Source organism: Sturnira hondurensis, unplaced genomic scaffold (assembly GCF_014824575.4).
Source record: "Sturnira hondurensis isolate 20B ecotype Veracruz unplaced genomic scaffold, ASM1482457v3 Scaffold0006413, whole genome shotgun sequence".
NCBI lineage: Eukaryota > Metazoa > Chordata > Mammalia > Chiroptera > Phyllostomidae > Sturnira > Sturnira hondurensis.
In genome coordinates, this window is record NW_028079044.1 from 1,947,150 (window position 1) to 1,975,098 (window position 27,949).

The window sequence follows — 27,949 nt, forward strand, 5'->3', positions numbered from 1 at the left end:
TGGAAGAGCTCATACTTTGGGGAGCCAAGGTGCAAAATGAGGAAAGTTAAATGGAAGTTTAAGATAATAGACAATTTGGCGTAAGTATCCAATCAACTGCCATTTACACTGTAGCAGCCACAAAAATTTCAGAAAGAACGGTGGATTCTGAAAGATGATGGTATGAGAGAACGTAAAGGACTTTATAGCTCACAAACAACCTAAATTTTGTTGAAATAATAAGTAGATAGAAATGTGTTGCAATATGTATATTAAACCCAAAAGATTGACCATTGCTTATTTTATTTAACTGCATAAAAGCTCTATACCTCTACATCTATTTTTAAATAAGTACATTTTCTAATGTTATATATTTAGTCCAAGCCAACTGCAAATATAAATAAAAATGGTTAAAATATTTATGCCATGCAAAGTGAAACATGTAACAATGTTAAAACTACTAAATAAGATAAAGGTTGGCAAGAATTGGAGGACAACATGCAAAGATAAAAATATTTGTGGAGAATGGAGGGATTATGAGAATCTTTTTTAAATTTTAATTCCTTGTTAATACTATATTTATAGACGGTTCAATTTTACTGGTACTGTTTCCTTTTTAAAAAGTAGCTTTCTCTACGAATTAAATGTAGTATCCTCATGCAACGCTATAGCCAGACAGGGCGGTACAGCCCGAGTGCCCTGCCGGTGAGCCCATGTTGCTCACATGGCCAGAGCACAGACTGCTCATGCCAGGCAATGCCTCCCATGTGACTAATGTTTCAGAAGGCATCCTGGCCCCTTATGGGAAACAGCGGGCCTCTGTATTCAGTTCAGCGCTGTCTTCCTGTGAGACTGCTATGATGCTAGGCATGAAAGGCCATAGACCATCTACTGCAGAGTTCAACAGTGCTTTGGGGAAGAAATTAGAAGCTTAGTGCATTTTTAACTGGCTTAAGGACTTTCTTCCTTTATATCCCTGTTTTGTGGGACGACAGGAAGTTATATAGCATTCCTTTATACAAAGACTTGCAGAAGCTCTTGTTCCTATTAGCTACTTACATTCAAAACTTTGTTTTGGATATCACGCCATCAGATTAATTAGAAATAAACATAACCCTGTGAACGCTGGCTCTCCTTGCCCATGTGAAATAAACAGTGGTTTACACATTCTTCTCTAAGCCTTTCTATGCTGTGGGGTTACTAATGCGAAGAGGCGGGAATGTAATATCAAAAATCAGCAGCTAGAAATGGAAAGCAATAGGGACAAGCTGATAACAAAATACAGAAGTACTCCGAAAATTAAAGGTCACAGTCTGTTATCACGCATATTAAAGAGTTCTTTTGTACTAGCTGTGTAGCATTTAAGACAGAAGAACGATTTAACAGCCCCCAAACCCACCAGGCCACTGATAGACATCACTCAATGATGAGAATAAGAAAAATGAAATGTAAGAACTGCCTCACGTTACTTTACAAATGTCATTTTGCCATTTTCCTAGACGTGAGAATCTTAAGCACTTTCTAAACCACAATGTCGTAACATTTAAGCTTATCTACTCTAATAAGAAGTTACATATATAACCCCTAAGGCCTCTTTTCCCAGTTCTTAATTTATAAAAATCAGAGAATTATGTTGTACAGCTGGACTTTCTATCTTCTCATATCAACCTTGACTTTAAATCTTTTCTCGGAATATTTAGAGTGGTCTATGGAAGAGGAAACAAGTAAATGTCAAAGAAAAATAATTCTGATTAGTATTGCATTCTCATCTCATTTTCAGTGAACTTCAATCTATCTCCTCCACTTACAATGCAAATGCAGAAAGTTTTTTTTTCCAGTTAGAAAGAAGAGGTTTGTCAACTGCACACACATTATTTAAAAATTAGGGTTCTAGAAGTGCAAAACAGGCTGGGGTAGAGCTGTTTGGTCATTGGCAGCTCTCTTTAATTTTATAATATGTAAAACCTCTTAAATATCCAATTTTCTATTCTGTAGAAAAACAAATATGATAGATATGAACTTAACTTCCTAAAATAACTTTCCTAAATAAAAATGTGTTTTGTCAACAATTATTTCTTAGAAGCAAGTGAAAAGAAAATGCCTGATGTTTAAAAAAACTGGACTTTAATTCTGGGTTCAAATCCTGGCCTCAGTATTGACTAGCTGTGTAACATTGGGCCTGGAGCATAACCTCTCTGACCCTCAGTTTTCTCATCTTCAAAATAGGTGTTTATACAAATAAGTGATTTAATGTAAACCTCTTAACAGAGTGCCTGGCATATAGTAAGCATTCCATAAGTATTAGCCATTATATTGTGGCTATGTACTTACTTATCTAGTATAATTTGCCTAATATGACATATCTAGGAATATATACACCAGGCATAGTTTCTCACCCACCTGGGCATAGGAAAGGAGTTGAGGTAAGTTTGAAGAAAAGTGAAAAATAAATCTAGTTTTCTTTCCCCAGGAAAATAAAGGCCAGGGAAGTAGACTTATTTTAAGGGATATCCAAAACCCCATAGGTGCTTTATCAAAATCACTGCACTTTTCTCCCAAGCAATGTCAGATTTTTCTCAGAGGTTATGCATGGCTACCTGCAAGCCAATGGGAACACCTGAAAAAAGGTCATGAACTTGAGAAGGCCACACACACAAAAAAGAGTCAAAGGCACCTGCCCTGAGGGCAAATGGAATTCAGGGACCACCAGCTGTCTGTGCAGCAGCCTGATGACAAAGCTGCTCCTGGAAGAAAAAAAAAGACTTCGGATATCACTGAGGTCTTAAAATGACATTTTAATCCATATACTAATGCTTCAAAGAGATGTACTTCAAATAGAATGTCTTAAATTCTTCTTTTTCTCCTATAGTGCTAATGGCAAAGAAGGGCCACGGAAACTAAATAGAAGCACATACTGCGTGGGGTACAGCAGGCAATCCCATTATCTGTAAAATGAGGTTGGTGAACTGCATGGGCTCTAAGGTGGTCTCCATGCTAATGGCTCATGGTCCCAAGTTTAAGGTAGAGTTGTCAAAAAGGCATGCATTTCAGGTCCTCTTATTAAGAAATGCTGTCTATGGGTTTTTAGGGGGGAGTTCACGTTAGAGGCATTAAAAACAAAGTATCATCAGTGAAATCTTTGACTTGGCATGTTCTTTTATTCATCTTTTTTTTAAAAAAAAACTATCTCATCGTGCTTTGACAAATTTATGAACAGTTTCAGTCTTCATCTTTGGAGACCTTTATAATTAAGCCACTACATTTTTCTGATATGTTTAATGTTGCAAGCTCATCTGCTTTCTTCTTTCAACCACACAGACACACCTCTCACCGTGTAGATATTCCTTTCGCTTCTGTCTACCCACCCACTGAAGCATGTCGCTGTCTGACAGCCTTTTCAAGAGCAGTAAGGCAGGCAGAGGTTAGACTTTAGGAGATTTCAATCTTACAAAAGGTAGTTAAGGAGTAGGGGAGCACGTTATGACATTTGAGAAGAGGTTTGTCTCCTAGTCATTTTAAATTCTTAGCACTAAAGAGATAAGAAAGGACAATTTCAAGAGGGAATCCACGGATTTCCTCAAATCAATGACTGTTCTTTGCAAACCCCTTTTATCCATAATTGATCTAAATCAAATCTTTTCTTGGGTCCCTCAAATGCCTATGGTCTGAGGAATTGCACTTGGGGAGCTATTTCTGGTTCAGGAGACACTCCCATGAGAGTTCCCATCCAATCAAGTCTGACAAGAGCAGACCTAAAACCTGTAGGTTGTGTGAGTGTAAGTACTAGTCTGGCAGAGGTCATCAATTAAGATCAGAAGTCCTAAAGAAGGCAGTAAGCACAGAGAAGAAATAATTCATTCTCTCTCTCAGAAATAAGACTATGAGTTTCTCTAATGACCACAGGATGCCCCCTGTAAGTTAAGCCACCTGTGATTTCTTGAGGATCAGAATGGAGAAAAGAGCAAAACTACACACACTCTTCTACTAAGTTTAAGCTGATGCTCCATTGGTCAGGACAATTGGAATTGACTGACGCACAAGTTTTTCTCTGTCATTTTTATAACCCAGGACATTTATAGTTGAGCTTCATCATTTTCAAGTAGAGAGCTAAACTAATTGGGTCATACAACTTTGGCCTAATTAACACTTCATTTAATTATTTTTTTCCTCACAGTCTTTGAACTCCAACTGGCCGGTGTTGAGTGTAATGAACATAAAAAGTTCTTTCACGTCCTCCACGAAGAACCCTTTAAATACTTCAAGACTGTTAAAGACGGCGCTGACTTATGTAGCCACAAGTAACCAATCAATGTATCGTGTAGCCAATCAGTGGATTGGCCAGCATCCTGTAAACCTACAGCTTACCAGTTCAATTCTTGTTCAGGGCAGATGCCTGGTTTGCAGGCCAGGTCCCCAGTTGGGAATGGGCAAGAGGCAACCAACTGATATTTCTCTCCCTCTCTTTTTTCTTCCTTTTCCCTTTCTCTAAAATTAAATAAATAAATAAAATCTTTTTTAAAAAGCCTGTTGAGCTCCAAATTGTATCCCCTCAAAATATAGTTGGGATACATTGATACCCTAATCCCGACACCAGAATATGACTTTATTTCGAGATAAAAACTTTAAAAGGATGAATGTCAAAAGGACTCCCTTTTGCTAGAGCCCAACCCAATCTAACTGGTGCCCTTGTGGGAAGTAATGTGGACACACAAGTACCCGGAGTCTGCACACACACAGAAAGGACGTGAAACTCAGAGAGCAGGCAGCTATCGTCAAGCTGAGAACACAGGCATCAGAAGAAATTAACCCTATGATAACTTGACCTACAGAACTATGAGAAAATGCATTTTTTCTTGTTTAAACTACCTAGTCTTTAGTATTTTGTTATGGCAGTCCTAGTAAAACTACAAGTAGTTTTAAATCATATATTGTTGGCTTATTCACAAACCTTTGATAGTAAGCAGATATAGCAGTATTTTGCTAATTGTCAAAAAAAAAAGTCTAGGAAGGAGTACTTTTGGAATTGCATTTTAAAAATGTACTATGCTAATGTCAAAATTGTACCCATTTTAATTGCTGAGTTAAAAATACATTTTGTCCTTTTGATTTGCTAAAAATCATAATACTCTGCACAGTTTTGGTAGATTGCACAGTTATAAAATAAACTATTGGTTTATATTTTGCATTATTTAAACTATAAGACAGTAATGAAATTGATTTCAGCATGAAATACATATGTTTTAGCATAGTTCCATTGTGTCTATAGATAACTTTTATAAGAGGAACTATTTAATCTTTAGTTTTATTCAGTTACATTTATTAAACTAAAAACAATTACATGAGACTACCATTTTCTTTACTATGTTGTCCCCCCTAGCTTCATCAAAACAGATAAGTGCAGAGCTGTTACAAAATTAGTGTTAGTGTTAGAGTTCTAATTTTATTTAAAAATACCATGTAAAAAACAAATTACATAAATAAAGCCCTGTTCATGTTAATGATCATATGGTAAGGTTCTTTTATTGAAATATGCAAATGTTTTCTTTAATTTGGTAACTATTGTGAGCTCACATGAAGTTCATTATGCCCACTTCCAAAAATAAAAACAAATTGTAAGTCTTAAAGAATAAATTGATATTATTCACACAAACATCTATTTTAGGTACTGCCCAGAAATCTTTTAAAATCAACATCTAAAAAATCATTCCATGAGACCATAATTAGTATTGGGGGGGCTTCATAAACAGTCATGTCAACAACATCAAAATAGCAGTTTTCACGATTAATCCGGAATACTTCTCATCTCCTCGAAACCGGAGGAGTGTCCTACTCTGCACTGTTTCTCTCGTGGTGCTTCTCGCAGAAGATCGGTGCCACCTCCAAGCCCAGCCTCCATGAGGAATAGCTCTGTGAGGCGGCCCCGCAGCTGCAGGGAGAGCCTTGAGAGAGCCCAGGGGCCACAGAGAGCCTGGCAAACACAGGACCACACCAGCATGCGCTACAACAGAGACCTGAGCCCTGTATCAAGGTGATCATCTCAAGGTTCCTCATACTTCCTGAGAAATCAGGCAGTACCTCACTACTCCCTGCTTTCTGCAGGTGAAAGTAGGTGGACCTAACGGCTATTGCTCTTTCTCATCAATGCATTCGGGAAACAAATGATTCTAGAGTAAGATTTACATGTGCAGTGAATTTCCCTCAGAAATTTGACACAATGATCTCCACCAGCCATTTGTAGGAATATATCACAATTATAGTTTTCATGTTTAGAAACATCACATATAAGCTCTTAGACATAAATGAGGGTACTATATGCTTAATATTTCAATCCAGAAATAGACAAACATGAAGGAGAACATATATGCTGTAATAATGTAGGATTTAATAGAGTTTATGCTAGGAGAGGGCTATGCAGAGAAAAACATGACCACACATTATAGGCAAGTACAACAAACTAGTTTTGATTTGTTTTCATTTGGCTATACATTGATGCATTTAATCATTATGTTTAGTTTTTCAAGTTAATGGCTTTATGTATATTCAGTATAAACTAATATGAGTAAAAATGAAAGTATGAAATTGAAATTAAAAGTGGAGTAGAAAATAAATAAACCTGTAATCCTAGGTTTCCTATTGCAAGGGCAAAACATTGATAACCCAATACTTATAAAAATGTACATAAGAAAAACCAAATTAAAAAATTCTATGTGTGTAGAAGCAAAAGATAAAATAAAATTAGAAAAATAAGATTCTAACATGTAAAATATCAGACCAGACATGGCAGAAGGGCATTGAACCCACCACTTTCTCCATCTACGCAAATTCTATTCCTTCTATAGTTCACTTTGGGAAGCCGCTGGAAATCGAAGGGCAGGAAGACAGATAGAAAAGCAATTTTAGGAAGATGAACATTTTAGCCATCTACCAAATGGATTAAAATTATGGGACCGAAGAGGAATCCAGAATTATTTGTAGCTGACAGTAGGAAAAGAGGCCCAACTGTAATAAGGGCCTTATGTCACTAGAATGTTAGCATAGACCGAAAATGATGGAAGCTGGGAAATATTTGAAGGAAGAACTTGTGGGAACTAGTGCCTATTATTGGACCCAGTATCTGTGCTGGTGGAATAACAAGACAGATTTAGATATACAGGGGTAAGGAGGTAAATTATATAATTAATAACACAAATTAGGCATTTAAGAAGGTAAAATGGCTTGGAGACTTCTAATTTGCCTATAGTTGGAATTTAGTTCTAATCAAAAACACACACAAAACTCAGGTGTGTTCATTGCTACCTGTTCACTCAGAATTTATGAAAGTTTAACAGGCACACACACCAGCAGCAGCAGTTACCTGAGTTGTGTCCAGGGGGATACTGCTAAGTTCACCTCATTATCACAGACTCAGAAATGGTGCTCAACTCTCTTGAATGCCCAGGTCAATTTGAACTGAAAACCTATATGATGTTCCTAAGTCAAGGAGTATCTTTTTTTTTTTTAAGATTTTATTTATTTATTTATCTTTAGAGGGGAAGGAGAGAGGGATAGAAACATCAATGTATGGTTGCCCTTTGTGCATCCCCTGCTGGGATTTGGCCTGCAGGGAACTGGACTACAACCCAGGCATGAGCCCTGACTGGGAATCGAACCGCGCTCCTCTGGTTTGCAGGCCTGCGCTCAATCCACTGAGCTACACCAGCCAGGGCAGTCAAGGAGTATCTTAAAGCTCCCAAAGAAAGCTCTTTCCTGGCATAGTTAGAAATATCGCTTAGAAAACTACAAATTCTGGAACAAAGTAGTTCTTAGCCTTTTTCTTCAATTACCTCTCAGCTTTAGTTATTAGGATTGTTAAATATGGTCAATAAATATCGCATCACAATGAGCAAGACCATTTTTTGTGCTCCTCTGGAATTTATAACCAATTCTGTTCTTGTGTTCATTTTCTCTCCTGCTTGAAATGGATTTATTGTCACCAGTAAATAAATGCCCATTTGTCCCATCCAGGCAGGCTCAGACTTGACTTCTTTCAAATACTAAACATATCTTTTCTCTCTACTTCACATGTCTTCCAGTCCTTCTATTTATATTTTGAGCTATGTAATCCTGTATTTTCCACAACATTCATACTTCACTAACTGATTTATCTTCCCTCCAAAGTTATATCTCAAACTCTTGGGGACGAAGACAGTGTTTTTTGCTTCCTGTGTTTCTGATCAGGGTTAGCACACAGTAAGACAACCATGAAGTGGATGGGTCTTACTGAATGCTCACTGATGAATTACAAAAGCAGTTGAGAATTTTGGACTCCATTAAGGTAAAAGGTAGATCTCAATGTGCGAAAGACGTGGACAGGTCTAAAATGTGGGTTTTCCCTTTAAAGCATGATCTATTTTCTGATTCTTTCCATTTCTAGTTGCTAATATTTACTCAGTGTTTTTATAACTCAGAATGAAATGAATATTTAAGAAAATATGTTTGCCATACAGTTAAAAAACCTATTTGAACCAAAATAAATATAATTTAAGATACATATGACTTGATTAAGCAAAAGAGAAAATTAAGCATGAGATTTTTTTAAGCACAAGACTTATGAGTGACTAAGGATACACTGATATTTTAAAATACTTTTATAAGGATAAGAAGAAAAGTAAAGATTTCAAATTTGGTTAATATTATTTTCCTAAGTTAAATTCAGAGTCTTTTTCTAATTAATATCTTCAGCTTCCCCACATGAACAGGAGTAAACTCAGCCACCAACTAGAATGACTAATTCAGAGTGATTCTAGTTACTCCAGGTAAAGTCCAAGTACCCCCCTCAGCCTATCCATAGAGAGACAAATGTTCTGGGTTGTCGGGGACAGTGTCAATATGTGTCTGAGAAGTAGGAGTAACTATCAATAGTGCTCCTTTTCTCTCTCAGAATTGCGCCTATTTGAATAGTAATTTTTATGGTTTGCTAATGATAGAGCGTCATTGTAGGAAATTGAAAAAAAGAGATTCCCATTATGGTTCCGGCCCGCAGAAAAGGTTTGGCAAGCCCAAAGTACTTGATGAGAAGGCAAAGACAACTCTCTTCCAGGGACATCTCCAGTGCCAGGGCCCACGGCATGTTGATCCAAGCACATACCAGGTTCCAGCTTTCACTCCATCCTTTCTGCTGGGGTGTTGGCGCAAGGCATTTAATTACCCAAACTGCACAACTACATGTTGTGGCCTATCCACCAGCTAGAATGGTCTCCCTAATGCTCACTTACTAAATTCAAAGGATTTTCCAACACCCAGACCTTCCAGTCTTTCCTGAAGTCTTTCCCAATCACCAAACACCATACCTCAATTTTTATACAGAACATATTTTCTGTGCCACTCATTTGACTTGAATCCTGTCTTTTTTAGTGAAGTCTCTAGTATCCTGGCTCAGGGTGGCATTTGAGAGCAGAAAGTGGTGAGGCAATTACATGACTGAAGTTTTCCGGAAAGGTTCATCTTCGTGTGTGTGTACTCAACTCTGAAAGCCAAGAAACGATGAATTTGGCCCCAGAAGGAAACACACACCACGTGCTGACAGGGGGAGGCCAGAGCCTATTGCAGCTGCAGGACTGCGAACCCAGACTACTGCGATTAATGGTAGCAGAGCTAACACTTACCAAGTACTTACTACTTGCTAGGTTTTAACTGGTTACTCAGTCTTTTGAAACTAAGAGTCTATTGAAATTTCAAACAACCCTATGAAGTATTGGGTTGGCTAACAGTCCATTTAGTTTTTCTGTGAAATAAAAGACAGGTTTTTCATGTTCACCAATACCTTTATTGATTTGGATGTTTCGAGTATGCCAGCTATCTCCCCCTACTGGTTTCTAGTGGGTAGAGTCCAGGGGTGCTGCTAAACATCTTCCAGTGCATAGGACAGCCCTGCATCATAAAAATTCCTTGGCCAGAATGTCAATGGTACCGAGAAGCTTCACAAGCCACTTTCGGCATGTTTGATCAATCATAGCACCTTCTCCACATACTACATAAACCTCTCTCTTTTTTTGCGGTTCAGTTGTGTTTTTACCTTTCTTTAAATAATAAAGCATATGTGGCAAAACTGTTGAGTATTTTTTCCATCTTCAATATTAAAATGATTACATGAAAATTCACCAATTTTGATAAGTTGTTTTTAAATGCATACTGATAATGACAGCTGCCACAATACAATCTAACAAAACTGTTTCAAAGGAAGTTAAAGACTACTAAGTACTACTAGAACCATTATACAGAAAAAAACTAAACACACTTTTTGGCTAACTCAATACTATCATGAATCCCTTTGATAGACCAGGAAACTTATGTACAAAGAACTTAAACAAGTTGGCCAGAGATTACACATTACGAAGTACTGGGATTAAGATTTTAACCCAGAAAGTCTGACTCCTGAGCTGTTTCTCTTAGCCGCCACCCTAGCCCACCTGCAATCTTGTGTTGTCGTAGCATGTGTGTGAAGCCTGGACATTTGATGTGGGGTCTCTATTTTCCTATTGCAATTCTAGTGTTTAAGTTGGACTTGGTATTCATTTCTACTGGATAAAGAATTACCAGAGGAAAAAGAAGAGAAAATAAGAACCAGCGGTGAGATATGACATCATTATGCGCACCTGAAAACCCCAAGGAACCCTTGAATGGTCCTCAGAGATCTAAATAGAAGAAGCAACAGCCACTGCTATAAGGACTTCAACACAAAGAAGGTTTAGTCACCCTGCAATCTGGTAGGGACCAAGAAGAAACTTTTCTAATTTCTTTCTTAGAAGGATTAAGAATAAATAGTGTGAGCAGCATTGCTTAGTACTTCAGAACCCTAGAGTGGGCTTTGGGACACGTGACCTCGGCAAGTAACCTCATCTCTCTATGGTTCGTCACTCATCTGTCCAAAGAAGATATTATAGGTCGCCCTATAAGATTTGATGAGGGTTCATGAGAAAATGGAGGTAAAATAACTACCGCAGTTCCCAGTATGTTGTGCCCAGCACAGAATGCCTGTCTAACACTCTTACTGATATCAGATCCTACAAATTAGGAATGTCAATGGGCTCAGGGAATGTGTGAAATCTCAAGTGAATTCTGTTACTTCTTCATCCCACCATCATGCAACAACAGGTGCTTTACTGAATCAGTTCCAGTGATTTAACCTTCTATTTGAACTCCACTTCCATAAAGCACAGGCCTCATCTAATTGTCCCAAGGTCTGTTTCTTACTGTGACTGTGACCATCCCGTTTTTACCTTTGTACTTGAGGGCAGCTTCGTTCTGTTTGTTTGTCCTCTAACCAGAACATATACTTTCATCCAAATCCTCTGCCAAGCTGAGTAATATGAATAATAAATGAGAGAACTAATGACTACATAGACTTTTAAAATGATCCAGCAAAGGTGACCCTGAATAACTGTTGTGATGTGTTGTCAATGAGCTGACACTATCCAGAAAAATGAAGTTGTGTCCCTCTATTTTGTCCAGTTTTGTATCTCATAAATCCAGCTGAAGTTGCTAATTGGAAATGCATATTATAATATCTAGGCAGATGTAAGTTGGTATATTCTTTTTTTTTCAGATTTTCAGTAGAGATTTTAAATATTCAGGCCGCCAGTATAAATAATGTAGCCAAGGTGAAGAATTACTCTAATAATACGTAATGTGAAAAAATCTAGCCTCAAATTTCCAGGTCAGGGGTTGTGGGAACCTCTGCTGCTTTTAAGGGAGTCAAATTCCTAACAAAACAGACTTTTACATGTTTAAGATGAAAGTCTTTGAGAACTATTCAACCCAGGAGGCTAAATTTAACACAAAACATTCATCATCATAATTTAGATTTTAATATATGGCCTATTTAAAGGCTTTAATATGTCAAAAGTTTTCCACATTTATTATGTCATTCTATCTTAATTAAGACTAAAATATTACATTAGGCTACACCTTTGAATTGCTACAGAAACTAGGTTTATAGTCTTTAAGAATAAGTATACTTTCCTAATAACCATGTGAACATGTTAATATATAATTTATTCACAATTACACCTAACTTATCAGGTCTCCAAAAATAAGAAGTTTTATTGTTTAAAATATTTTTTCTGGAATAATGTCATACAGAATTGAGTAGAAGATTTTTTAGATAAAAAGAATTTAAATTCTTAATTTAAAAATATTAACTTACAGAAAATTATAAAAGATGGTAATGAAAGTTCCACATGCTTTTTATCCATCTTTCCCCACTGTTAAAATCTTAAATAACTATTAGAAAATCATCAAAACCAAAAATTAACATTGGTGCTGTACTACTAACTACAGTACACATTTTATCATGTTTTACTGGTTTTAACTAATATCCCCTTTCTCTTCCGGGATCTAATCCAGATTCCCACATTGTATTTTTCCTGTGGGAATCTAATGACCTAATTGAGGTCATTAGGTTTTGGTGGAGAATGCCAAGAATATAAAAGAAATGAAGTGCCTTTTCTAGTGCATCATATCAGCAGGTACATGAAGACAATATTTCTTATTACTAGTGATGTTTAACTTGATCACTTAGTTAAGGTGGTCTGGAGTTTCTCTGTAGAAGTTGAAGTTTTCACTTTGGTAGAGATACTTTTAAATAACACAAATTACTAGTCTTGACTCAAACTTCTACCCACTAATTTTAGCGCACCTAGTGCCTTCAAAAATTATTAGTTTGAAGTTCCAATGCTGAATGTCTACTTCTGTCATTCTTCTACATTTGTTTACTTGAATTCTTTTGTAAGAAAGAAGTCTCCCTACTCCTCCACCTGTCCATCATCCCTGTATCTATCCAAGTATTGGTTAATATCACTACGTATTCATTGATGTTTATTTTACTATTTGGGTTATAATCCAATGTCATCTCTATTTATTTCATTGCTCCTATTGTTCTAGTTCTGACCAGCAGGAGCTCTTTCAATTCAGTTCCTGTGTCCTTCTGTCATGCCTTTGTATCAGGTCAATAAACTATGGCCTATAAGTCAAATGTGTCCCTCTTACCTACTTTTGTAAATAAAGGTTTAGGGGAACACTGCCATACCTATTTATTTACTTATTGTCTATGGATGCTTTGTAACTAAAATGTCAGAGTTAAGTAATCGTGACAGAGAATACGAAGACCACAAAGCTGAAAGTATTTATTATCTGGCCTTTACACTGAAAGTTTCTCAACACTTGCCCTAGATCATTTGTTTTTAATTATGAACTCTGGATAATGCTCAAAACGTATTTGCTTGTCATATTTAAGATAGCTCATAATACAGAAATTTGAATATATATTTTCTGTCTAAAAATTATGCAGTTATTCGATATGAAAAATAAGAACATTTATTGAACAAGATACAAGAAACATTGTGCATAGGACAATGACACCTCAGTTCCCTTCATGGTAGGCACCTTGGGACCTTACTAAGTTTTCCCAGCATCTCTTCCACTGTTCAAAATGCCCTGTAAAATCCTTTGTTGAAATTGCCATTAGCTGCCCTGTCATACTTTACTGAATCTCACTGACAGTTTGAAGTCTCTTCTCTTTCAAAGGTGATTTTAGTTTTGGAAAAAAAAACAAAAGTCACACAGCACCAAATCTGGACTGTAGGGTGGCTGAGTTACTTGGGTTGTTTGATGTTTTGCCAAAAACCTGCACAAGACACGATGCATGAGTGGGCACATTTTCCTGGTGAAGCTGCCAATCACCAGTTGCCCATAGCTAAGGCTATTTTTGATGTACCATATCTCTTCTGACGCAGAACATTGAGGTAGTACTCCTTATGAATTGTTTGGCCTGGAGGGATAGCCTCATGATGGACAATACCTTCTCAATCAAAAAACACAGTTAACATGGTCTTGATTTGTTGCAACTTTGCCATGCCTTCTTTGGACATAGAGAACCAGGGGACTTCATTTGGGACAACTGGACCTTCATTTCCGGATCACAGCCATAGAACCACAATTCACCTCTGGCTATGACCTTCTTAGAGAAATCTGGTCCATTAGTAGCAGTCTGAATCCAGTCATTAACTACAGCACGATGTTCTTTCTGTTCTGGTAGTGGAAGCCACAGAACAAATTTTGCTACAACATGTTTCATACCAAGATCCTGCATCAACTCAGGATCTCAGACACAGTAGTTTTTGGAATCCCCAGATCAGCTTCTAGTTCACACACTGTCAGTCACCAATCTTTGTTGACTGCAGCCTGTACCTGTTCAACATTTTCAGGTGTTCTGCTGGTTGAAGGCCTTCCAGAACACGGGTAACTTTCAACAGATTCTCAACCACCTTTGAAATATCTGTGCCACACTTTTATTTGTGGTGCTCTCATCACTTTTATTTGGGTTGCAACTCATCCTCCAAAGCTTTCTGAATCATCCAAAATGTTTTCACAGAGGCATGTTCAAGGTTAACACAAAATTTGATGCAGATTTATTGCTCTTCTCACTCAGTCATTTTGAATGTGACAGCCACATAATATGCATGCCCACTTAGCACTGTTCACCACCCCCACTGACTAGTACAGTGAAGTTGTCATTGTTCACACATGCGCATTTCAGTTCACTGCCAGGTTATATCTATGTCACACAAGCCATTCTCGTTATATTAACAATGAGTTATAATATTTTTTATATTAAAGATTTCTTTTTGTGTAAAGGAAGAAATGGGTTGTCAGTATTCACCTGGAATGAGTTAAGTACATAGATAAGAGAATAAACTATAACTATTATGAAAGTAATAAAAAGAAGATAAAAATTATCTAGCAAGGGGAAAGACAATCTGTTCTCCTCAAGTTCTAAACTTTCCTCTCTACATGAAAACAGCTTATTAAATTATGCTCATAATAAAAAGTAATAATTTCCAATGATGTCAAATTATTTGTCACTTTTGTTTTAAAGGTATTGGACACTATTATTTTGCGATAAGATTTCACAATCCTCAGATGATTTACCAATAGATTATTCAAATGATACCCTGAAACCATACATTTGGTTTTAAGGATATTTATTATGTAATGTACCAATGCTAAAATTATATAAAATATAGTATCAGTGCTCAAAATACATTTATTTATTCAAAATATAATGGCATTCTTATAGTCATATTTGAGAGAACAACTGTCTTAAATTATAAGTATAAAAGTTGGACTTATTCTATTAAAGCAAAAGAATTTTACCTGAGCTACCAGAGGCTCTATCTAGACAGCTACACTAGTGGTTAGAAGATTATTGTTATTAGAAAGTAAGTAAAGAACATCTTATTATGTTGGAAGCATGCTTCATCTGGATAGGAGAAGGTTCCTTCTCATATGTTCACTAAACAGACTTTTTGCCTTTAAAATCTCAACATTATTGGCCCTGGCTGGGTAGCTCTCTTGGTTAAAGCCTCTTCTTCTTCCCTATATTCCAAGATTGCAGGTTTGATCCCCAGTCAGGGCACATACAAGACTCAGCCAATGAATGCATAAATAAGTGATACAACACATTGAATTCTCTGTCTCTCCCTTCCCTTCCTCTCTCTTTCAAATATCAATAAACAAAAATAAATAAATAAAATCTCAACATCCTCAAGATCAGAAGCTCTGAATCCTTAGTAAATAGACCACAAGAGTGTTGAGGCACAGCTCCTTAAAAAGCTAGATACATATGGTTGAGTATACATGGAGGTATATGTATATTTTTTAAATATAAGATGTCCTACTTTAGTAGATTCTTAGAGAAGCAAAGATTCAAAGGAAGTTAAGAAAAATTATCTAGTTAATGTCTAAAGCTCAAAACAGTTATGTAATTTTTGTAATTCATGTAGGGCTTCAACATCAGTTTGTGAAATTTCAACCTTTTTTGCTATTCTGCTACCTCTTCAACTTAGTCATTGTTTACTAGCAGTAAAGTGCCTTTTAGTACCAGCTTATTCCTGAGTTTACAAGATAAGAAAAGTAGGTAAGACGATGGACAAAAGAAAATAGCATAAAAAGTATGAGCTTTGTTCATAGTTTCAAACGCCAACTTTAAAAGCTAAGAGGCTTTTGCTTTCATTGCGAAATTTTTAATTGCTTAATCATATACAAAAATGCGGGTTATCTGTATTGACATGAAATATATGTAAATTTTTCTGGGCAATGTAATAAAAATCTTTTGGGAAAATAAGGGATCAGAGCGTTTGAGAAAGTATTAAGAGAAAGTCTCATATTCAAGTTGAGAACATGACTTATTGTCCATCAAACTCAGGTGATTATAAATTACATGGCACAAGATACCTACTCTTGGATGATAAATAAACTATAAGTGCATTGTTACAAAACTATAAGCCCATCAAAATCAACTGAACACCTGCAAAAGCCATGGGATGTTTCCTGAAAGGATATTCCTAATATCCTTTAAAATACAATCTCTCTGATCTTTAATCTTTAATTATTTCTTAAAATCCTTTCCACCCCACCTACTAAATACTATATACTTGGCATTTGTAGTAGTAACCGAGGTTTTGTATCTTAGATGAGTAATTAATTGTCTGTAAAGTATAGATAGATTCATTAACTTGATTATCAATAGCTTTGAAGAAAAGTCCTGAAAGCCAATTAGTCAATATATTTGACTGTTCTTTCTTAAAATTATGACAGTGCTATTCTTTGTTTAAAATGAATATTTTTAAGGAGTGGGATAAACACATTTCTTTATTATATGAATTTAAGTCACAAACAAGTTGTACATTGAAAACAATAATAGGAAACTAAAATATAAAGAGACAGGATCTTCTGGAAATCATGAAGAAAGGTGCTATTTATATATGACAGGAAATACAATATAGCAAAATACCTTGAAGATAGTGAATCAACATATGTTTCTTAATTTAATTTGATTTGCTGATTTCTAAGCAATTTTAAAAATTTCTAAGTGATAAAAATCTGAGAAATTGACATAGTAAAAAAAGGCAAAAGAACACTAGTAGTAAAAAAGAAAAAGCACATTTTCTTTAACTTTCAGTCTCAAAGCTAAAGAAAGCCAGAGCTTGTTCATAAAGTATACTTTTGAAATAACACATTTTTTATTTGTTATTTGTTAAGTGTTTCAAAATACATTTAATTGAATTACATTACATTTCAATGGGCTTTTCAATTAAGTTTAGCCTCCAATATATATGGAACCCATAGGTCGACCTCTTACTTTATTGGCTTCTAGGTTTCCGATGGAGTTATGAAGGCATCGCATTCAGTTGACTCAGTTGTAAAGTTGATTGACTTAGGTAAGAAGCAAAATTCAGTGGGAGAAATAGACACATAAGGACTCTGGATTACAAGTCTCTGTATCATTTATGATGGTATCCAAATGATAGATACAGACCACATACATAAAGAAACTATTTTTAAAATTTATTTCTGTTTTCAGCAATAAGCATTTAATAATACATTCATTTTAGGGTAAAATGTACATGTTTTGAAAATAGAAGGAAATTTCTATTTTCTGCTGGGGTTAATTTTGAGCTATTAGAATGATCTTACATACAATCATTAATTTTAACTTGTAAGAATCTGGCTCAAATGGTACAGGGTAAAATACTGATGGGAAACAGGGATGTTAGCCTCCAGCACAAGGTAACTCTGTGAAGTCACAGATAGGTCTAATTGACAGGATTCCTGGGATAGAACATCAAAAACAGCCCCATATATATAACAGGAATGAAACAAAAACAGACAATTCACTTTCAGTCTACAAGACTTTGATTTAAGGACCCTTCAGCCTTGTTCATATAATTTCCTTTACTTTTGTTGTACTGTGAAAAATAATATTTTGGAAAATATCTATGCTATCTATATTTTGTAGCCTGTGTAGTCTAAGAGATACAAAAGCCCACCAAACCATAAGGGCAGTGCTCTCTCTCTCTCTCTAGGAAATTAAAAATCCTAGTATGTTTGCCTAATGGTAATGGTAAGAATTCTTTGATATTAAGAATTAAAAATCCATGTTATTTAAAATACATAAGAATGAGTGAGAAATCTGAGAATATATCATTTGTTCCCATCTCCTTGGACACAATTTCTCTGAAGCTAAGTGCTTGGGCAGATATATTTCATATACTACTCAATAAAAAGTTCATTATGTTCCATCATTAAGAAAAGCCCCCAAAGTCCCAGAAAAACTGAACACCATGAAAGAAGATAGTTAACAATAGAACTGTCAGAGTTATAGCCACTAGTTCTATATAACATAGTTACACTATTTGAGGCTTCAGACTTCTCGTAGTGTGTAAGCTTTACTTTGGAAAATTTGAATTAGTAAACATTTAACTATGTCAAAGAGAAACCAAACATTCGTATGTTCAACCATGTACTCAAGTATATTTTGGCTATAACCACCAGCAACAATGTTTTAAAATAGAATTTGAATGAGGAAACTGGATTTATTCATCAATTAATTATTAAGTACCCTACAATGTGCCAAATACTGATTATCATGCCTTCTTTTGGGTGCCACCAAAAGTTGGTAATTTAGTTTTTTTAAAAAGGATTTAAATTTTCTGTGAGGTTTATCAGTTTCTGCACAGAGTTGTTTTCTCAATGTCTTACTTTTGTAGGAGAAAAACAAGATTCCATCAAACATTTCCCATGGCTATGCATTCAACCAAGACCTGGGAAAAGTCTTCTACTTAGATTCAGTTTTTTTCCCTGAGTAAGTCTTAAGGATTTTAATAACTGAATCCTCTAATGAGTCACTCCTGTTCTGGCTACTGAAATCAACTAAATTTTATATAATGTCCCTGAGAAATAAGTATGCATGAATTAATATGTAACATTGGGAATAGTGCCAATCTGAAGGTTGAGTGTTATGGAAACAATAAAATAGGAATGATTCATAATGGTTTACTTAATTTGCAAATAATTTTTTCACATCTATTTAGTTTTGTAAATGTTTTCATTGTTATTCTATTCCAGTTGTCCCAGCTTTTTACCCTTTGTTCTCCTCTGCCCACCCAGCCCTCCCCGCCTCCCCCAGTCAGTCTTCACCCTGCTGTCCGCGTCCACGGGTCATCCACGCATGTTCTTTGACTAGTCCCTCCCCCTTCTTTCCACCGTGATCCCCTCCCCTCTGGTTGCTATCAGTCTGTTCCATGTTTCTATGCCTCTGGCTCTACTTTACTTCTCAGCCTATTTTGTTGATTAGATTCCCTTTAGAGATGAGATCACATGGTATTTGTCTTTCACTGACAGTCAGTGAAAGTGTCAACCAGCCAGGCAGCAAATAAAATTTTTAACTGAGGTCAAAACACAATCAGTGCCACCCTGGTTGGGTAGCTCAGCTGGTTCAAGCATTGACCTTGGTTGACCAAGGTTCGGGGTTTGATCCCTGGTCAGGGTGCATACAAGAATCAAACAATGAATGCATAAATAAGTGACAAACAACAAACTGATTTTCTGCGCGCGCTCTCTCTCAAATCAGTAAAAAAATAAATAAATATAGTACCTACTAAGAAGTACTACTGACTCAAAAATTTAAAAATAACAAAATAAGCAGGAGTTTTTTTAATAAGAAAACTATTTTTATCCCATGTGTTTTTATGTTTAACATTCCTTAGACAGTCCTCTATGTACTGGTGTCTGTGTGGGTCAGCAGTGGTAGGCTGTGACACGGACTAAACTATGCAGCTATGACCAATCACGTGAGTCATAACATTTAGTCATAAAAACCACACTTTGCTATGTTGAATACTGCATATAATGCTCTCTCTTCCTTTCAGTTTCTGTCTCCCAGACAAAATAAAGTAAGGTGCACAGAGACAGAAGACCAGAGTCCCCAACAAGCAGAGTGGTCTTCATCATACCAACTAGCCTCTCCAGGATTCCATTTTATTTTATTTTACTTTTAAAAAATGAAGAAACTGAAATAGAAGATTTTTGAAGTTCCTTGCCTTTTCCAAATTCCGTGATTATAAATGAGGTAGATTTGTCTTCATTATATCATGCAGAGTAAAAAAAGTTAAATAAAGTCATAAATAAAGTCACCAAAATCATCAAACCAACTGACACACTTAATACCAAACAGGAAACTCTAAATAAATAACACAGAGGGTGGAGCTGATAGTCAATAAACCTATTGATGACTTGAACTAAAAATAAATCAACTACTAAGTATATGTACAATTTAAATGACAATCATCAATATGACCTTCCTCATTCCTGAAATATTTTACCAGCCTTTCAAGATGAAACCAAAGTCAAGATTTAGAGATAATACCCCAGAAGATCTTGAGACAAACCAAATAATTACGTAAAAAGTATTTACAGCATCTCTGTGGAGTCTGTTTTTGGGCTACTCCTCTGTTTCTTTCAAATCTTTACATACATATTAGGATATACTTTGTTATACCAATCCACACTACCATTTTCTCCTTTCTTAATACTCTAGTAACAGTGAAATTCCACACTACTGTTCTTAAGTTAACACAGTTTATTTACACTGGTATGTTTGCTGAATCCTTCTCGCCTCTCAGACTAACCCTTCAGCAAGCAAAAACCGTGCCCTTGACCTCCCTATTCATTCCTAGTGCGGATTTCCACTTCACTGATACCTGGCAGTCTGGTGACACCGCAGCATTCAAGCACTGAATAATTGATGGTTAAGAAAAGAAAAAGATGGAAATTAAAAGTAGGAATGACTCCCCTTTTATTTAGTTTGCAAGATTTTATAATGTATTCTGCAGTTATTCTCTTTACTTTCTCACGCTCTATTTTAAGTCTTTATTTTTTGACACCAGGACTGTTTACCAGATTTCTAAATATTTTCTGTCTCTATTCCTTCCCGCTACTCCCATTAAAATGAGTGCACACTTTCCTCCAAGCAAAAATCTAGCCTTTCAAGATCCCAGTCAAGTTTCCAGACCCTGCAAACCATAACGGCCTCTTCTTCCTTGCAACATATTTTCTCTTTTATTGTACATCTCATTAAAAATGTAGTCAAGCCCTGGCTGGTGTGACTCAGTGGATTGAGTGCTGGCCTGGGAACCAAACGGTCGCTGGTTGGATTCCCAGTCAGGGCACATCCTTGGGTTTTGGGGCAGGTCCCCAGTAGGGGGCCCTCAAGAGGCAACCACACACTGATGTTTCCTTTCTTCCCTCCCTCCCTTCCCCTCACTCTAAAAGTAAGTAAATAAAATATTTTTAAAAATTTAGTCAAATATGATAAAATTTCTATTTTCTCCCATATGTATTTTGAATCTTGAACACTTTTTACTTATGCCTTTAACCAGATGGTACCCAGCATATTCCTTTACTTTAATATACATCCTGTAAATATTTGTTGGTTTGGTACATTAGCTTGACAGGAAAAGTGAATATTTGACCTTCTATTGAATATACTACATAAAGAACATCTTTTTGGTAGACTGAAGTAGAAAAATAAACTCCAAGATTTATTCTCAAAGAGAACTGTGATTTATATGGAGCAATCTTTAGTCTGAGCAAATAAGATGGTATCAGGCTTTGTGGATCAACATGATAAGAAGAGATAGTCAATTTTTATTGAGAGGAAATTTTGCTATATCACTGTAATTAGGGACAAATCAGAGATTAATGATGCATTATATTCTGGAGCTTTAACTGATAAGCATCAAGAAATTATTTTCTCAATGTTAAATGGTTTGTAAAATATTTTCTATACTTTGTTCCATACATAGAAAATAACAGAAACTGGGTCTGCTATGTAGAAAATTTAATATTTATTCTAAAATATAAATTGTTGAATTATAGGAATATTTCATATACTCCAAAAGAGCATATAATCTGTCTCTACTAATTAGTTTCTCTATGAAAGCCTTCCAGACAATTACAGGGTAACACCACTGGTCAATGCTTTAGGTGTTTTTCATTAAAGGTACAGTGTCATTACCTGGTGAACTACTTCATATAAAAGCACTTGCCACAAAGCTCTATAATGGAAGGTTAAGTGCGATACTTAATTACTAATTTCAACCTGTATTACCGATATTTTGTAGTGCAGGCATTTTAAAAGGAACCAAGTATAGTCTGTTGGTCCCTGCTTCTCTGATTATAGAATTTGGTGGTAAAAGCATCGGTCCAGTTGTTTTTCTAATGACTAATAATACTAAAAAATTTTTAAATAAAAAAGTTATCCCACAAATCAATATAAAATATATACTAGACATTTCCATTAAACTCATACATAAAATCACTTAGTTCTAATAACTTTAATCTGGATGACACAGAGTTTTAAATTTATAGTCAGCCTTCATGAAATCACTGCAGATGAAGCTCCAAGAGAAAGGGGTGTTTGGAATTTTCATGGCTTATTTTCTACCTCAGCATCATGCTGACACACACACAAAGCAGATGATTAATAAAATGTTGATGACAACCCTGGAGACTCCCGGGGCTCTGATTTTCTTCAGGGCAAACTGCATGTTACCCTCGCATGTGTCCTCCACAATAACTGACACTTTGCTCACTCTTGATGTGTTAATATTTAAATATTTGTTGGTAAAAGGGCATGAAAAGGAACCTTGGAATAAATATTAAAGGTTGCATCTAAAATACCTATTCCTAAAGATTTGTGTCTTATTATGATGTTAATTGCCAGCTTCTGATTTTAAAATGTATTTTATATATATTTTTTACATTGAGCATCCATTTGATTGGAAAATAAGACATTGCATGTTAAACAAATAGTAGTCTAAAGAAATATACAAATATTTGTCCACTGAATTAATAATGCCTGATTTGAATGACTGGTATTCAAATTGTATACTAGCATGCCACAAAAAGACAGGGACCGTAACTTCCTTGAACTATATACCTAATACATGGTATCTGGTGTGCACACAGTTAAATTTAATCACATAAGCTCTAATACAATAGGGATATATGGAAATTTTTAAAAAACATAAAATATTTACCCACATGCCTTAATGCATTAGAAAACTAGGCTTTGGTTATCTGTGCTTGGGAAAATGCAACCCGTACTTCCCTTTTAGAGATGCATTATAAATATTCATATAACAAAGCCCCAGTATAGACATTTTTAACATAGCTTAATTTAAACTTTTTCAAACTAACTTGAAAGTGGTCTTCCTCTCTCCCCACCATAGGTCATTGTTAACACTCTCTAGAATGGCTTTCCTAAAGATGGCAGTTTGGAAAGTGTGGAAAGAGTAAAAAAGTTACTAAATTAAAATACGTTTAAAGCATAAACTGGTGAAACACAGCCAGGCTTCAAGAGGCAACTGTCACCCTAGAATAATGATAACATGTGTCATTGTACATGTCGAGGTGCCCTACTCACAGATGACAGCATTCCGGGGACAGGACCTAGACCTCACCCTACTTTGTGTCATTTAGGGCACCCACTGCCACGACTTCCTCTCAGTAAAGAGGCAGTGATTCATGCGCATTTCAGGAAACTCACCAATCGACTTTACCGTAACTCCACTGAGGCTATAGTTATTTTTACAAATACATTTCTACCAGGATTTCAGAAAATGTAATAAGGGATTATCAGGTGCTATGTAATGCTGCGTGAAGATTTAAGTTTCTTTCCTCCCAGATTTTTCATTTCATCTCATTACAGATGGCAACAGAAGGTATACATTCTCATAATTATAGTGTAAAATTGAAATAACTACCCAGGATATAAATTCAGCAAATATTTATTGAGTGCCTACTATTGGCTAGTACTGTAACACGCAGTTATTATTAATATTCTTGCCTCTAAATTTGGTCACAGAGCTGTTTTTGTTACCTCTAATTCAGCCACTATTTGGAGAGCACTAAGTTCATAAAATAGATTTCAAGTGAAGCTGGGAGATGTAAACTTTTATGTCAGCAAAGGTCCAAATGGTCCAAAAGGTCCAAAAGGTCCAAAAGGTCCATTGCAGACATTTGATTCCATAATTGCGAGTCAGTACTAAGGAAAATGCATCTTGACTTAGTAATTTAGTTATTTCCTCCAATCATTTCTTCCAAGAAACAAATCCTTGTAATGTAGGAGTTTGTAGATACATTTTTAAAATCATTGTTATTGTACAAAATGAAAACCTCTTTTTATATCCTTTCTCTATACTGAGTTATACATCTCCTACTATACAAAAAAGTTGTATCTCACTGGGGAGCACAGAGAAATGAGACTGATGTTTTACGTCATCTCTTCTGCACCAAAGTGTAGAGAGCGAAGTAATTGTAGTAAAATACCTTTATACTTTTAATTTGTACTTTGCTTTAAAATAAGGTATTATTTTAATTGAGAATATATGCAACCACAAGTAACACTGGTTTAAATGTCCAACTAGTGCCTTCGTTTCAATAATGCAGTGCTCACCAAGTTCATCACTTGTATTTTTCTGTGATAGCTTTGCACTCATTTTATAGACTTGAAAAGAGTGACACTAGTGTCAGAATCCTTGTGAAACCCCATGGTTACTTGACAGTGAAAACAAACTTCATTTACTTACATGCTCTCCTAACTGCTGATTTACAGTGCAGTAAATAGCCCCTTTACTATCTCCCTGTGTGCCCTCTGCACCTTTCATGACTTTCAGCTACGTAACATCATCAAAGAAATCATCTGGCTCTATTTTCTTTCGGGGAAAAAATGTTTTAATATTCCCTCCCATAGCTTTAAATGTTAACTCCGTTACTTTTGACAAAGCCTTTCCTTTGTTCGAATGCAAGGATCCAGTAAAGAGAGCTTTGACATGTTGTGCCTTTAATGTGTGCAGTTTTCTGGTTTCACTGATGTCCTAAGTTTGCAAATGATAACGTGTGCCTTCCAGCTCCTCTGTAAAATGCCAACGGTACACTGTATCAAGAACAATTTAGGACAGCAGTACATTGACACGACTCTAAAGTCCAATAAATACTTGATGGTTTCTTAGAAAACCCACAATCTGGTGTAACGAACGCAAAACAGTGCTTTGTTTTCCACTTTGCTTTTCACAAAACCTTCCCGGGATACACATTCACTGGCTTACCTGCAGGGTAGCGCTCAATCATGGGCCAGCTGTCCACCTGTAATGTGGCATTGCCACCACTCCTTGTGAAACGGACTACATGGTACTTCCCATCGTTAATGATTGCATTGGACTCTTCGATGGCGATGTCATCTGTCCCAACATTAAATTTCACTCCAATTTTTCCTTGGTGCTGGAAGGGAAGAGGGGAAAATGTTGTATAAAGTTGTACAGATTAGTCAACATTTACTAAGAATTACCTACAGGATATTGATCAAGAACATGCTTCAAACAACGGCTGCTTTCCTCCCATTTTTACTTCTGACAAATTCATGTCGTAGAAGAAAGGTTCTTGACATCTGGGTACATCTAAAGCATCTCTTTTATGGATAATTGATATTCCAACAGACACACTTTCCAGAGAATTGAGCTGCCTTCTTTCCAGGGGTTGCCACAGACAAGGGGCACAGATGCCTGTGAAGGGACACCTTTCATGTCCTGTATAACGCAGCTCCTTTAATCCACTCTTTGTATTTCACTAGGAAAAAATGAGGCTTGACATTCTCCCTTTTAAAGAGCTGGTGAAATCAGAGCAATGAAATCTGTTTAGAGACAACTGACACATTCTCACAATATAGAAAATCATTCTAAAGGGTATGGGCACACAGACAGGCATTTAATGAGTGTGGTTTCTTAGTCATTATTCACACACACGCAAATCAGCCTGTGCTAAGAGGCTGAAATTCATTCAATCTCTTATTTTATAGATGATGAAACCATGACACAGGAAGGCACAGTGACTTGTTCAAGGTCACATAATTTAATAAATGGGTACTAGAGTTAGAATTCAGTTCCCTCATTGTTAGCTTCTGTCTAGGCTAAGATACGGCTATCTAAAATTAACTCCCTCTCTGAATTATGCAAAGCAGTATTATAAATCATTCTAAGCACAAAATCTGTTGTTAACTGTAGAATTGCATGATACAAAGTGACAAAGGAAAACTTGTGTTTGTGTCCTCTGCTTCCAAGAAGCCCTCTCTAACAAGACTGTCCACTTTCTTCACGAGCTTGGTTGATTTTTAAAGCACGTGGATTTGCCCTTTGTCCACATCCATAACCTCAAAGTACCTGTAGTTCACCTTTCATCAAACTTCAGTTGAGAGGAACTACAAGTGGAAGGAGATTGTTAAGGGACATATACGCCATCCATTTTTGTAGAAATTTATACTCAAAACATCAAAGACCTGACCATTTGGACCATGTCCTTTTAGACCTCTTGCCAGATTCTCATCATTGAACAAACTGGCAAGAGTATGGTATCAGCTTACACTGAAAGTTTTTACAAGAAGTCTTGTCTGAAACTGGCATAATGGAAGGTATTTGAAGATGATGTTTGGGACAGTGCTCACTGTGCCCTTCATGTCCACATCCTGTAGGTTTCTGGGGTTTTTTTTCCTGGTTCTTATTTCCTGTAAAAGATCTTTTTCTTATAATAAGTTAGTATGTTTTCTAATGTTTTAAAGTTTTGGTTTGTTTTAGGTTTTGACAGACAATATGACTTAAAATATTTCCTTTTTTTCATATTCCCCTTTAAACTAAGGTTATTAGGGAACTCTCAGTATGAGTAGGGCCATTTTACTGGCTGCGTAGACTTCTGGCACTGTTGTCCCTGGACTTATTTTTTATTTCCTACCATATTTCTCATAATCCTTACTTTACAATATATGCTGTTGTAAAGTGAAGCATTTTAGTTTTTTTTAAAGTAAATCTGGTGATAAACAGTAAGGTTCCAATAAAACTTAAAATTTATGCAAGGGCTTGCAAAGACTTTTTTTTTTTTTTTTTTTGCACAGCTTATTTGTGTAAACATTCATTATCTCATCATCTTGGCAGAATTCCTGATTGCTCATTTCCAGTAAGTTATTTAATGTGATATATACATTTTTAAATACCTAATATAAATTCCCAGGAAAACTAAGAACTTCCTTTAAGAGGTCTGTTGATATTTTAACAAACACCTTCACAGTGTTTTAAGTACTAACTCTAATACTAACTCTGTTATTTATCATAAGAGCCCCACCAGAAAGGTACTAGTTTATCTCCCTTTGACAGATAAGGAAACTGAAGCACAGAGTGGTTAAGTAACTTGGCTGAGGTCACACAGTCAGAAAAAGGAAAGTCGGGATTCGAACCCAGGCAGTCTGGCTCTGTTCCTCATCATTACCTAGGCTGAAAGTTGGGAATGCTGGCTCATCCTCACTGCAGTTAGCAGATGTGGTAACTCTAGACGTTCTTTGCTACCTGTTTTAGCATCTCGGGCTAGAGCAGGAGCACTGCAGAACTTCGCATGGAGCCTTGCAGATTATACCACGTGCATCGATGAGTGCTTAAAATAATCTTATAGAGGACAGGAAGAAGCTAAATTTGGATGGAATGGGATGCTAAAATAAATTATTTTTTGTCTCAGTTTCAGCTGTCATCTTGAGATCAGTCAAAAATCAGATTGCTGCTTTCATTTTATAAAACAAGGTACAAAGTTGCCTAAGCCAGGCTTAAAAGGAAAGCATTGAAAACTGATTTGGGACCTTGCCTTTGGGACCCATTTCCAACCCATTAAAGAGAAAGAAAGGCCAAGAAGAGATTTATAATTAGAAGAGGATTATCAGGGAGAATTGGGATGTGATATGATTTTCAAGTATACCGAAGGCAGAAGGTTACTTTCCCCTTATTTCAAGTGCAGGGAAAAAGAACTTCAGTGAATCAGTCAAGTTTGATTCTTGTCTCCTGAAATTTGGTGGCAGTGGGTGGGGTGGCCAGTACACTGGGATTTGACTCTTGCCTGGGAAATTTTCAAGGGCAAAGACTGTGACTGGGTGACGATCTGATGTCAGGACAAAGGGAAATTACTGCACCAGCAGCCACGTGTGGTGAGGTTGTCAGAAGGAGGGACAGGCGGGCACTGCCAGTGAAGCAGGGGTTAGGAAGCCCACACAGAATTGTGG

At 36.2% G+C, this 27,949-nt stretch overlaps 1 protein-coding gene across 27 annotated transcripts in view; it reads right to left on the bottom strand.

The window, feature by feature from the left end:
- NRXN1 (neurexin 1) overlaps nucleotides 1–27,949 on the bottom strand; it is a 1,091,189-nt gene that overhangs the window by 138,715 nt on the left and 924,525 nt on the right. For all 27 annotated transcript variants that reach the window (XM_037047882.1, XM_037047881.1, XM_037047879.1 and 24 more), the window contains one exon: nucleotides 24,969–25,140. In XM_037047882.1, the coding sequence (XP_036903777.1) occupies nucleotides 24,969–25,140 (172 nt within the window). The remainder of the gene's footprint in view (nucleotides 1–24,968; nucleotides 25,141–27,949) is intronic.